Raw genomic sequence first — 12,477 nt, 5'->3', positions numbered from 1 at the left:
ATTTTTTAAAAATACTTTATCAACAACTTTATTTAACATAAAGCAAGATAAAAAAATAACATAAAGTGAGATCGAAAGAAAAAGAAAAGGATGACTTTCACAAATTTCCCCACAAAGAAAAAGAAAAAACCGAAAAAGTAGTGAGTACCTACAATAGAATGAAGTTGGATTCCTCTTTGATACCACACACACAAAAATGAACTCAAAATAGGTCATAGGCCTAAATGTAAGGACTAAAATTATAAAATAACATAGGTTTAAATCTTCATTACCTTGGGTTATGTAGGTGTACTTTGATATACCAAAAGTACTAGGAATAACAGGAAAAAATAGGTTAATTAGGTGTACTACATCAAAATTTAAAACTTTTAATACAGCAAATAATGCCATCATGACAGTGAAAGGAGCTGAGTGGTCATTCCCCATAAGTTGGGATCACAGAAAAATTCCATTTCTCTCTCCCATTAATATGTAGAATCCTTTTCAGATTATTTATTATATCTTATACTTAATTATTTTATCAGTGACTCTCACAGAAGTTAAAATGATTTTGATATATAAAGTGGTTTACGTACAAATATGGCACTCCTGGAGATATATTTCAAGTAACTATTCTCAGATTCTGGAATACCAATCAATTCTAAGTGTATATGTTTTTCTTAATTTGCATTTGTTGAGAGATTTCTTACATAAAGTCATGAATAATACAGGTTTTTTAAAAAAAACATCTTACAATGGTGTTTTACTAATAGGGAGCCAAGAGAAAAGCTGTATCAGGATACCAGTCTCATGATGATAGTTCTGACAATTCAGAATGTACCTTTCCTTTCAAATATACGTATGGTGTAAACGCATGGAAACACTGGGTCAAAACTAGGCAACTTGATGAAGATCTTCTGGTATTAGATGAGCTAAAATCTCGTAAGTGTTCTGATTTTGTTTCCTCTATGTCTTACTTCAAATCAAGATTTTGGTTATTAACTACATTTACTTTAAAAAAAAACATAAATATAGTTCACAGTATTTTAAGTATATTCAAATATAGATTTCATTTTACTCTTAAATTCTTAGAGTATAAATCAATTTCAGAAAGTTTCTTATTCTTAAAGTTTCTATATCTTTAGAGTAAATAATAACAGTTACTAATTTTTTCTTTCTTTTTAGCTAAATCAGTAAAGTTAAAAGAGGATCTGCTCTCTCATACCACAGCTGAGCTTAACTATGGGTTAGCCCATTTTGTCAATGAGATCCGACGTCCAAATGGAGAGAGTTATGCACCCGACAGCATCTATTATCTTTGCCTTGGAATACAGGAGGTTAGTAATATGATGGCTACTTTTGAATCTAATGTTAATAAGAAAGGTTGTTGTAGTTGTTTTGGAAAAGAAAAATGTTATGTTTCAAGAAAATTAAGGGTAGCTTTATGGAACATAATGATTTCTTAGTTTACCAAGACAAAAAAGAATTTATTTGAAAATACTAGGATATTAAAAAGGATTTTCTTAGCTACTTTGTATATAGGTCTTTCTGTTATAATGAGATATGTTCCTAAAAATCCTCAAGTTCTCCGAAACTGTTGTACCATAACCAAAAAGAATTTATGTGAAAAATGGAGGTTGGGTCAGGCCACTTGAAACTCCTGTATCTTTTCTAACAGACCTAACAAAGCTGTATATTCGTTAGGATATATGGTAATCAGGATGACTTCATTTCCTCCTTACAATTAGAAATAAATGAATTAACATTCTGAGGCGTGATCTATATATGTATGTATATATGTATTACCTATATATGTATACAGGTAAACAGAAAAATGAGTTCCTTTGCAAATAGTGGATCTGTTTCGGTTGTACACTTCTCATGTTTCTAAGTTGTGAAATAGGATATTCGGAATCGTCTTATAAAAGATTCTTTAGGGGTTTTAGATAAACAAACCACATGTCTGTGAGTCTGTTTTCCATAATAAACATAAAGATCAACTTGTAATTCTGAACAAATTGTTCAAGTTGGAGCCCAGATGTTAGAAAGGATCTTGTTGACATTTTGTGTATTTTTAGCTGTGGTAAATGATAGACTTTTTTTTTTTTTTTTAAGATTTTATTTATTTATTAGAGAGAGAGTAAATGAAAGAGAGAGAGGGAGTGCAAGTGAGTATGAGAAAGGGGGTAGGGGCAAAGGGAGAAGCAGACTCCCTGCTGAGCAGGGAGCCCAATGTAGAGCTTCATCCCAGAACCCTGGGATCATGACCTTAGAAGAATACAGATGCTTAACCAACTGAGCATGTGCACTCATGTGCCCCTAGGCCCAAAATTTAATGTTAATGCTGTTAACAGGTGGTAGATACTGAAATAAATTACTCAGAAAATTCGAATTGTCTTAATTTATATTTTAGTTATATATTCTTTAGGATAGAGATTTGCCTGAGATTATACAAGTGGCAGTGGGGAAATACCACAGGGCTATAAATTAAACTATTGAAAAAGGCCATCATAAACTTTACAATAACAATCTAAAATATATAGAAGGTTTTATGAACCTCATGTTTACTTGGTAAATAGGTCCACCATTCCAAATCCCAAAACCCTTAAAAACTAGAGATTTTACCCTTTATGTTTTCACAGACTCATTTGATAGTAAAACCTGACTTGAAGAGTTTTCAAGTTACTATTTATTATACTTTCTGTTTGATTATCCATAAAATATGAACTATATGTCACTAAACAATTGTTAATGTTTCAAAAAAAAACAATTGTTAATGTTTCTTTTTTTATAATTTTTAAAAAAATTTATTTATGATAGTCACAGAGAGAGAGAGAGAGAGAGAGAGAGGCAGAGACATAGGCAGAGGGAGAAGCAGGCTCCATGCACCAGGAGCCCGATGTGGGATTCGATCCCGGGTCTCCAGGATCGTGCCCTGAGCCAAAGGCAGGCGCCAAACCGCTGCGCCACCCAGGGATCCCAATTGTTAATGTTTCTAAACAAATATAGGGTACTTCCCTAGACCACTCTAGGAATATTATATAAGTATATACATACCATGTAAAATCCAAAACATTAAGAATCCCTAAACATATCTGTCCTCAGTGGTTCTGACTCATTGTGGACCCATGTATGTTTTTCCCGTTTTATTATACCGAATAGTAAAAAAGAGTAGAAATAGCAGGTCCCAGGTGTAGGTGAAAACATCTCAGTAAGCATCAGAATCAGTTATTTATTACGTATAAATCCTCTTCAGAGCAAATAGGAGCTGGCTTTTACTCTTTGTGTCTTGTTCCATGCTGTCCATATAGTAGGCACTCATTGACTTGTACACAATAAACCTATCTTCAGTTTTCCACTCCTTTTTATTGTGTGTATTTATTTAAGATGATGGAATAATCTTTTTTTTTTTTTTTAAAGATTTTATTCATGAGAGAGAGAAAAAGAGAGAGAGAGGCAGAGACACAGGCAGAGGGAGAAGCAGGCCCCATGCAGGAAGCCTGATGTGGGACTCGATCCCGGGACTCCAGGATCATGCCCTGGGCTGAAGGCAGGCACCAAACCACTGAGCCACCCAGGGAACACCCTTTTTTTTTGGAACAATCTTTTTAAAAAGATGTTTATATCATCATAGAAATAGTTTTGTTTTCTAGATCAATCATTTGTTTTTTTGTTTTTTGTTTTTTAAAGATTTTAATTTATTTATTCCTGAGAGACAGACAGAGAGGCAGAGACATAGGCAGAGGGAGAAGCAGACGACTCCACAGGGAGCTTGATGTGGGACTTGATCCGGAACCCCAGGATCACGCCCTGAGCCAAAGACAGATGCTCAACTGCTGAGCCACCCAGGCGCCCCTAGATCAATCATTTGTAAAAATGTTGAAGAGCACTCTAGGATTCTGCCAAGATAACTCATCCGGAAGGGAAGAAATTGAGTCCTAGACTCTTACTAATGGTTTCTTTTTTTTTTTTTTTTAAGACTTTTTAAAAATCAAGTTAGTTAACATATAGTGTATTACTAGTTTTAGGGGTAGAATTTAGTGATTCATCAGTTGCATGTAACATCCAGTGCTCGGTGCATCAAAAAAGATAGTCTCCTCCTATTTTTCCTTTTTTAAAGATTTTATTTATTTATTAATGAGAGACACACACAGAGAGAGAGAGCATGGCAGAGACACAGGCAGAGGGAGAAACAGGCTCCATGCAGGGAGCCCGACATGGGACTCGATCCCAGGTCTCCAGGATCAGACCCTGGGCTGAAGGTGGCACTAAAACGCTGAGCCATCCGGGCTGCCCAGATAGGCTCCTCCTCCTTAATGCACATCCCTATATTCCCATGCATCTCCCCTCTAGCAACCGTGTTTGTTTCTATATTTAATAGTCTCTTAATAGTTTGCACCCTATTTTTATTTTATTTTCCCTTCCCTTCCCTTCCCTTCTTGATTGGATTATTTGTTCTTTGGGTATTGAGTTTGATAAGTTCTTATAGATATTGGATGCTAGCCCTTTATCTGATATGTCATTTGCAAATATCTTCTCCCCCTCTGTGGGCTGCCTTTTAGTTTTGTTGATTGTTTCTTTTGCTGTGCAGAACATTTTATCTTGATGAAGTCCCAATAGTTCATTTTTACTTTTGTTTCCCTTCCCTTTGGAGACATGTCTAGCAAGAAGTTGCTGTGGCCAAGGTCACAGAGGTTGCCACCTGTGTTCTCCTTTAGGATTTTGATGGATTCCTATCTCACATGTAGGTCTTTTATCCATTTTGAGTCTATTTTTTGTGTATGGTATAAGAAAATGGTCCAGTTTCATCTTCTACATATGGTTGTCCAATTTTCCTACAACATTTGTTGAAGAAACTTTTTTCCATTGGATATTATTTTCTGCTTCTGAAGATTAGTTGACCAAACTGTTGAAGGTCCATTTCTGGGTTCGCTATTCTGTTCCACTGATCTATGAATTGATTTTTGTGCTAGTACCATACTGTCTTGATGATTACAGCTTTATTTATTTTATTTTATTTTTTTAAAAAAGATATTTATTTATTTGAGAGAGAATGAGTAGAGGGAGGGGGCATAAGGAGAGGGAGAATCAGACTTCCCACTGAGCAGAGAGCTCCTTGCGGGGGTCTATCCTATGACCCTAGGATCATGACCTGACTTGAAGGCAGAAACTTAACTGACTGAGCCATGGAGGCGCCCAGATTACAACTTTAATAATACAGCTTAAACTCCGAATTTTGATGCCTGCAGCTTTAGTTTTCTTTTTCAACATTACTTTGGTTATTTGGGGTCTTCTCTGGTTCCATAAATTTTAGAATTGTTTGTTCCAGCTCTGTGAAAAATGCTGTTATTTTGATAGAGATTGTATTGAATTTGTAGATTGCTATGGGTAGCATAAGACATTTTAACAATATTTGTTATTCTAGTCTGTGAGCATGGAATGTTTCTTTGTCTTCCTTAATTTCTTTGATAAGTGTTCTATAGTTTTCAGAGTACAGATCCTTTACCTATTTGGTTAGGTTTATTCCTAGGTATTTTATGTTTTTTTGGTGCAATTGTAAATGGGATCGGATTCTGATTTCCCTTTCTTCTGCTTCATTATTGGTACCTAGAAATGTTACAGGCTTCTGTGTGTTGATGTTACATCTTGCCACTTTGCTGAATTCCTGTATCACTTCTAGGAATTTTGGGGTGGAGTCTTTTTTTTTTTTTTAAAGATTTTATTTATTATTTATTCATGATAGCCAGAGAGAGAGAGAGAGAGAGAGAGGCAGAGACACAGGCAGAAGGGAGAAGCAGGCTCCATGCTGGGAGCCTGATGCGGGACTTGATCCCGGGACTCCAGGATTACGCCCTGAGCCAAAGTTAGGCGCTGAACCGCTGAGCCACCCAGGGTTCCCCTAGGGTAGAGTCTTTCAGGTTTTTTACGGAGTATCATGTCATATGTGAAGAGTGAAAGTTTGACTTCTTCCTTGCTGATTGGGTGAATTTTATTTCATTTTGTTGTCCAATTGCTGAGGCTAGGACTTCTAGTATTATGTTGAACAACAGTGGTGAGAGTAGATATCCCTCTTGTGTTCCTGAACTTAGGGTAAAAGCTCTCCATTTTTCCTCATTGACGATGATATTAGCTGTGAATCTTTCTCGTGTGTGGTCTTTATGATGTAGAGGTATTTTCCTTCTATCCCTACTTTCTTGAGGGTTTTTATGAAGAAAAGATGCAGTATTTTGTCAAATGCTTTTTCTGTGTCAGTTGAGAGGATCATATGGTTCTTATCCTTTCTTTTATTAGTGTGGTGTATCATGTTGATTGATTTGCAGATGTTGAATCACCCCTGTAACCCAGGAATAAATACCACTTAGTTGTGGTGAATAATCCTTTTAATGTACTGTTGGATCCGATTAGCTAGTATCTTAGAATTTTCCATCCTTGTTCATCAGAGGATATTGGTCTGTAGTTATCCTTTTTAGTGGGGTCTTTATCTGGTTTTGGGAATAAGGTAATGCTGGCTTCATAGAATGAGTTGGAAGTTTTCCTTCCATTTCCATTTTTTTTTTAAGATTTTATCTATTCATGAGAGAGAGAGAGGAAAGGCAGAAATGAAGGCAGAGGGAGAATAGGCCCCTCACAGGGAGCCCGATGTGGGACTCAATCCCCAAACTGGGATCACGCTCTGAGCCAAAGGTAGATGCTCAACCGCTGAGCCACCCAGGCGTCCCCCATTTCTATTTTTTGAAACAGTTTCAGAGAAATAGGTATTAGTGCTTCTTTAAATGTTTGGTAGAATTCCCCTGGGAAGCCATCCACCCCTGAGATGGCTAATATCCAGAATCCCTAAAGAACTTATCTTTTTGATTGGTAGACTTGATTATTGATCTCATTCTTTTCTGGTTATGGGTCTGATCAGGTTTTCTATTTCTTCCTGTTTCAGTTTTGGTAGTTTATATGTTTATAGGAATTTGTCCACTTTTAATTGCCTAATTTGTTGGCAAATGATTTCTCACAGTATTCACAAACAAGTTTTTGTATTTTAGTGGTATTGGTTGTGAGCTCTTCTTTTTCATTCGTTATTTATTTGGGTCTTTTTTCTTTTTGCTAAGTCTGGCTAGGGATTTATCAGTTTTGTTAATTCAAAGAACTAATTCCTAGTTTCATTAATCTGTTCTTTTGATTATCGTTCATTTCTGCTCTAATCTTTATTATCTCCCTTCTGCTGGATTTAGGTGTTATTTACTGTTCTTTTTCTAGCTCTTTTTGGTATAAGGTTGGGTTATGTATTTGAGACTTTTCTTGCTTCTTTAGCAAGGCCTGTATTGCAATATACTTCAGCAAAGGCTGCATCCCAAAGGTTTGGATTGTGGTGTTTCCATTTTCTTTTTCTTCCATTTTGTTTTTTTTTTAGTTCGTCTTTAATTTCCTTTTTTTTTTTTTTTAAAGATTTTATTTATTCACGAGAGACACACATACACACACAGAGAGAGAGAGAGAGAGGCAGAGGCAAAGACATAGGGCAGAGGGAGATGCAGGCTCCACGCTGGGAGCCTGACGAGGGACTCCATCCCAGCACTACAGGATCATGCCCTGGGCTTAGGGCAGGCGCTAAACCGCTGAGCCACCCAGGTGTCTCCGTCTTTTTTTTTTTTTTTTTAAAGATTTTATTTATTTATTTATTTATTTATTTATTTATTTATTTATTTATTTATTTATTTATGAGGGGATGGGGCGGGCACAGACACAGGCAGAGGGAGAAGCAGGCTCCATGCAGGGAGCCTGATGTGGGACTTGATCCCAGGTCTCCAGGATCACACCCTGGGCTGAAGGCGGCACTAAACCGCTGAGCCACCCGGGCTGCCCTGGCATTTCCTGAGCAAATTTCCTGATTGACCCATTCATTTCTTAGGAGGAAGTTCTTTAAGTTAAACTCCATGTATTTTTGGTCTTTCCAATTTTTTTCTTATGATTGATTTCAAGTTTCATAGCATTGTGATCTGAAAATATGCGTGGTATGATCTCAGTCTTTTTGTACCAGTTGAGACCTGATTTGTGACCCACTATGTCATCGATTCTGGAGAATGTTCCATGTGCATTCAAAAAGAATGTTTTTCTGCTGCTTTAGGTTTGAAATGTTTTGAATTTACCTGTTAAGTCCATCTGGTCCAGTTAGTCATTTAAAGTCCTTGTTTCCCTGTTGATCCTTTGCTTAGATGATCTGTCTTTTGCTGTGAGTGGGGTGTTACAGTCTCGTACTGTTATTATTATCAATGAATTTCTTTGTTATTAATTGGTTTATATATTCTAGTTTGGAGCATGAATATTTACAATTGTTAGAGCTTCTTGTTGGATGAATTCCTTTATAATGCTATAATATCCTTTTCACCTCTTATTACAGTCTTTGATTTAAAGCCTTCAGCCCAGGGTATGATCCTGGAGGCCCGGGATTGAGTCCCATGCTGGGCTCCCTGCATGGAGCCTGCTTCTCCCTCTGCCTGTGTCTATGCCTCTTTCTGTCTCTCTTTCTGTGTGTGTGTGTGTCTCATGAATAAATAAATAAAATCTTAAAGAAATAAAATGAAATCTAATTTGTCTGGGGATGCCTGCCTTTGGCTCAGGGCGTGATCCTGGAGTCCTGGGATTGAGTCCCATATCGGGCTCCCTGCATGGAACCTGCTTCTCCTGTCTCTGCCTCTCTCTGTGTGTCTCTCATGAATAAATAAGTTAAATCTTAAAAAAAAAATCTAGTTTGTCTGATGTAAGGATGGCTACTCCATCTCTCTTTTGACATCCATTAGCATGATAAATGGTTCTCTCACTTTCTATGTAGAGGTGTCTTTGTCTAAAATGAGTCTCTTGTAAACAGCATATTGATGTCTTTATTTTTTTTTATTTTTTTTTATTTTTTATTTATTTATGATAGTCACAGAGAGAGAGAGGCAGAGACATAGGCAGAGGGAGAAGCAGGCTCCATGCACCGGGAGCCCGACGTGGGATTCGATCCCGGGTCTCCAGGATCGCACCCTGGGCCAAAGGCAGGCACCAAACCGCTGCGCCACCCAGGGATCCCGATGTCTTTATTTTTAATCCATTCTGATACCCTATGTCTTTTGATTGAAGCATTTAGTCCATTTACATTCAGAGTAATTATTGATAGATATTAATTTAGTGCCATTGTATTACCTGTAAAGTCACTGTGTTTGTAGATTGTCTCTGTTCCTTTCTATTCTTTGTTACTTTTGGTGTCTCTTTCTGCTCAAAAGTTCCCCTTTAATATTTCTTGCAGAGATGGTTTAGTGGTCACAAACTCCTTTAGTTTTTGTCTCGGAAACTCTCTCTCCTATTCTAAATGATAGCCGTGCTGGATAAAATATTTTTGGCTGCATCTTTTTCCCATTTTACACATTGAATATATCCTGCCACTACTTTCTGGCCTACCGGGTCTCTGTGGACAGGCCTGCTGCCAGCCTTATGTGTCTACCTTTATAGGTTAGGATCTTTTTTCCCTAGCTGCTTTCAGACTTCTGTCATTATCTTTGTATTTTGTGAGTTTCACTATGGTTTGACCTACTTTTATTGATTTTGAGGAACATTCTCTGTGCCTCTTGAAGTTGAATGCCTGTTTTCTTCCCCAGACTAGGGAAGTTCTCAGTTATAATTTGTTCAAATAAACCTTCTGCCCCTTTATCCCACTGTTCTCCTGGGACTTCTGTGATGATGGGCATTATTTTGCTTTATGGAGTTGCTGAGTTCCCTAAACCTGCCTTTCTGATCTAATAGCTTTCTTTCCCTCTTCTTTTCAGCTTCATTATTTTCCATAATTTTATCTTCTATAGTGTTTCTCTGTCCTGTTCTCTCTTCTCGTTCTCTAGTCCTTGTTGTGATTATATCCAGTAGGTCTGCATCTCAGTTACAGCATTTTTTATTTTGGCCTGACTAGTTTTTAGGTCTTTTATCTCTGCAGGCAGGGTTTCTCTGGTGTCTTCTATGCTTTTTTCAAATCCAGCTAGTAGTCTTATGACTATTGATCTAAATTCTTGTTCAGATATATTGCTTATGTCTATTTTGAGTAGGTCCCTGGCTGTAATATCTTCCCGATCTTTCTTTTGTGGAGCGTTCCTCCATCTTGTCATTTTGGCTAAGTTTCTGTCTTCTTTTGCGTGTTACAAAGGTTTGTTATATTTTCTCCACCTGAGAGTAATGCTGTATTAAAAAGAGGTCATACACTGACCAGGGCCTGGTACTTAAGGAAGTGTTTCTGGTGTATGTTATGATCACTCTCCTGTTGGATTTTGCCTGTTCTTTCTCACTGGTCAGTCCTGTGCAGGATTCCTCTTTTCTTGCAGTGGGGAGTGTTTGGACATTTATCTAGGTACGCTTTGATTTGTTTGTTGAAAAAAAGCATGGGAAAAAGGAAAGAAAGAAAAAAAAGGGAAAAAAACAGGAAAGCCTGTTCCACAAGGAAGAGAAAAGGAAAAGGAATGAAAAAAACCCAGACAATTTAAAAAATTATTATAAGCCTGATTTCAAAGAAGAAAAAAGATGCCTGATCCTAACAGAAAAGGAAATGAAAAAAAAAAAAAAAAAAAAACAAAGTAACAAGCAAAAAACTATAAGCCTGATTCCAGTGGAAAGAAGTAATACAGCCTGGTCCTATTTCCACCAGAACTGAAGAGGATACTTTGAAGCGCCTATATGATCAGTAGACTTGGTGCAGGTAGAATGCTGCCTGTGTTGCTCTTTTGGGGGAGTTCCCTGCTGTGCTAGCTTGGTGTCTGCCCTGCCCCATTAAAGTATTTGCCAGGCACTTGGGGGCTGGGTTTGGTGTAAGCGACTCCCACCTCCCCTGGGGGCTGCTGTGTTGCTCTCTCAAGTCTGAACATGTTGGTAAGGAGGCTAAAATGGCACCACCCCATTCATTTCAACCGCTCTCTTCCTCTCTCCTTTCTCTCTGCCCGAGGAAAGCGTTCTTTTCCCTCCGGAGTATGGATACTTTTCTCTCCCTCAGTTTACTTCCATGTACCTTGTACCTTCCATGAGGTCTCACTCCAATCATGGAGGTCCTTCTTCCAGTCCTCAGATTGATTTCCTCCAAGTGATCTGACCTCAGCACAGCTCTTTTTGAGGAATGAGGAAAACCCAGGGTCCCCCTACTTCTCTGCCATCTAAACTCCAACTCTTTGTGTTTTAATCCAGCTGTACTTTTTTTTGTATGTTTTGGGTTCTGTATAAAATTTCAGTTAAAAATGGCTTCTGCTAGAAATTCAGCTTACAAACTAGTATCCAGATAACATTAAATTACAGTGTAATAAACGATAAAATAAAATAAAAAATTAAAAAAATGGGGATCTCTGTCCTACCCATCTCTATTCCACCTAGTCCACTTCCTGTAAAGTCAAATATTCTTTGTTCTCTTAGTTGTTTCCTCTGACAATTACTTGTATGTAGAAATATAATTGATTTTTGTAAAATTCATTTTATATTCTGTATATACCAATTCATGGTTAGTTCAAGTACATGTTTTTTTTCTTAGATATTTCTACATATATAATCATGTCTGAATAAAGACAGTTTTACTTCTTTCTCGTGTACCTGCATGTCTTCTTTTTCCTGTCTTATTACATCAGTTAGAGATCTCAGGCCTCCTCCCACCTCCTAACATTTAATGCAAGTGATGAGAGTAAAACCCTTAGATTGTTTCTAATTCTTGGGGGAGATCCTGCACCATTATTTATGATGTTGCCCGTAGGTTTTTTGTAATTTCCTATTACCAGGAAATTTTCTTCTATTTCCTAACTGGCTGAAAATTTTTCATAGGCTTTTATTTTGTTGCTGAGAGGATTTTTTTTCTCCTTTTTATCCTTCCAAATTTTTATTTAAGTTCCAGTTAGTTAATATTGCTATTTTATCGTTAAAGGTTATTGAATTTTGTCAGTTGCCTTTTCTGCATCTATTGAAACAATCATATGGTTTTTCTCCCTTTTTCTGTGAATAATGGCATACCAATTTTCAGATGTTAAATCAACCTTGAATTTCTGAGAAAGACTCTGTTTGGTAATGATATATCATCCTTTTTATATATTGCTGATTAAACTTGCTAATTTACCATTAGTGACTTGGCAAATGTCCATAGTCTTTCCCTGGCTTTGATATTGGGATAATACCACTGGCTTCATTAAATGAATTGGGAGGTGTCCCTTCCTCCAATTTCCTGAAAGAATTTGTGGGAATTGGTATTATTCCTTCCTTAAATCCTTATGGGTCTGGTTTTTTTTTTTTTTTTTTGTATTTTTGTATTTTTGTATTTTTGTTTGAGGTGGTTTTATTTTTTATTTTTTTTATTTTTTTTATTTTTTTTTTTTTAAGATTTTATTTATTTATTCATGATAGTCACACAGAGAGAGACAGAGAGGCAGAGACATAGGCAGAGGGAGAAGCAGGCTCCATGCACTGGGAGCCCTACGTGGGATTCGATCCCGGGTCTCCAGGATCGCGCCCCGGGCCAAA

At 37.1% G+C, this 12,477-nt stretch overlaps 1 protein-coding gene across 4 annotated transcripts in view; it reads left to right on the top strand.

Annotated features, from left to right (window-relative positions):
* The window catches only part of ZMYM2 (zinc finger MYM-type containing 2), an 89,260-nt gene that overhangs the window by 53,172 nt on the left and 23,611 nt on the right, over positions 1-12,477 (top strand). For all 4 annotated transcript variants that reach the window (XM_038573523.1, XM_038573522.1, XM_038573524.1 and 1 more), the window contains 2 exons: positions 753-921; positions 1,165-1,316. In XM_038573523.1, the coding sequence (XP_038429451.1) occupies positions 753-921; positions 1,165-1,316 (321 nt within the window). The remainder of the gene's footprint in view (positions 1-752; positions 922-1,164; positions 1,317-12,477) is intronic.

Source organism: Canis lupus, chromosome 25 (assembly GCF_011100685.1).
Source record: "Canis lupus familiaris isolate Mischka breed German Shepherd chromosome 25, alternate assembly UU_Cfam_GSD_1.0, whole genome shotgun sequence".
NCBI lineage: Eukaryota > Metazoa > Chordata > Mammalia > Carnivora > Canidae > Canis > Canis lupus.
This window is presented reverse-complemented; position numbering and strand designations above follow the sequence as displayed.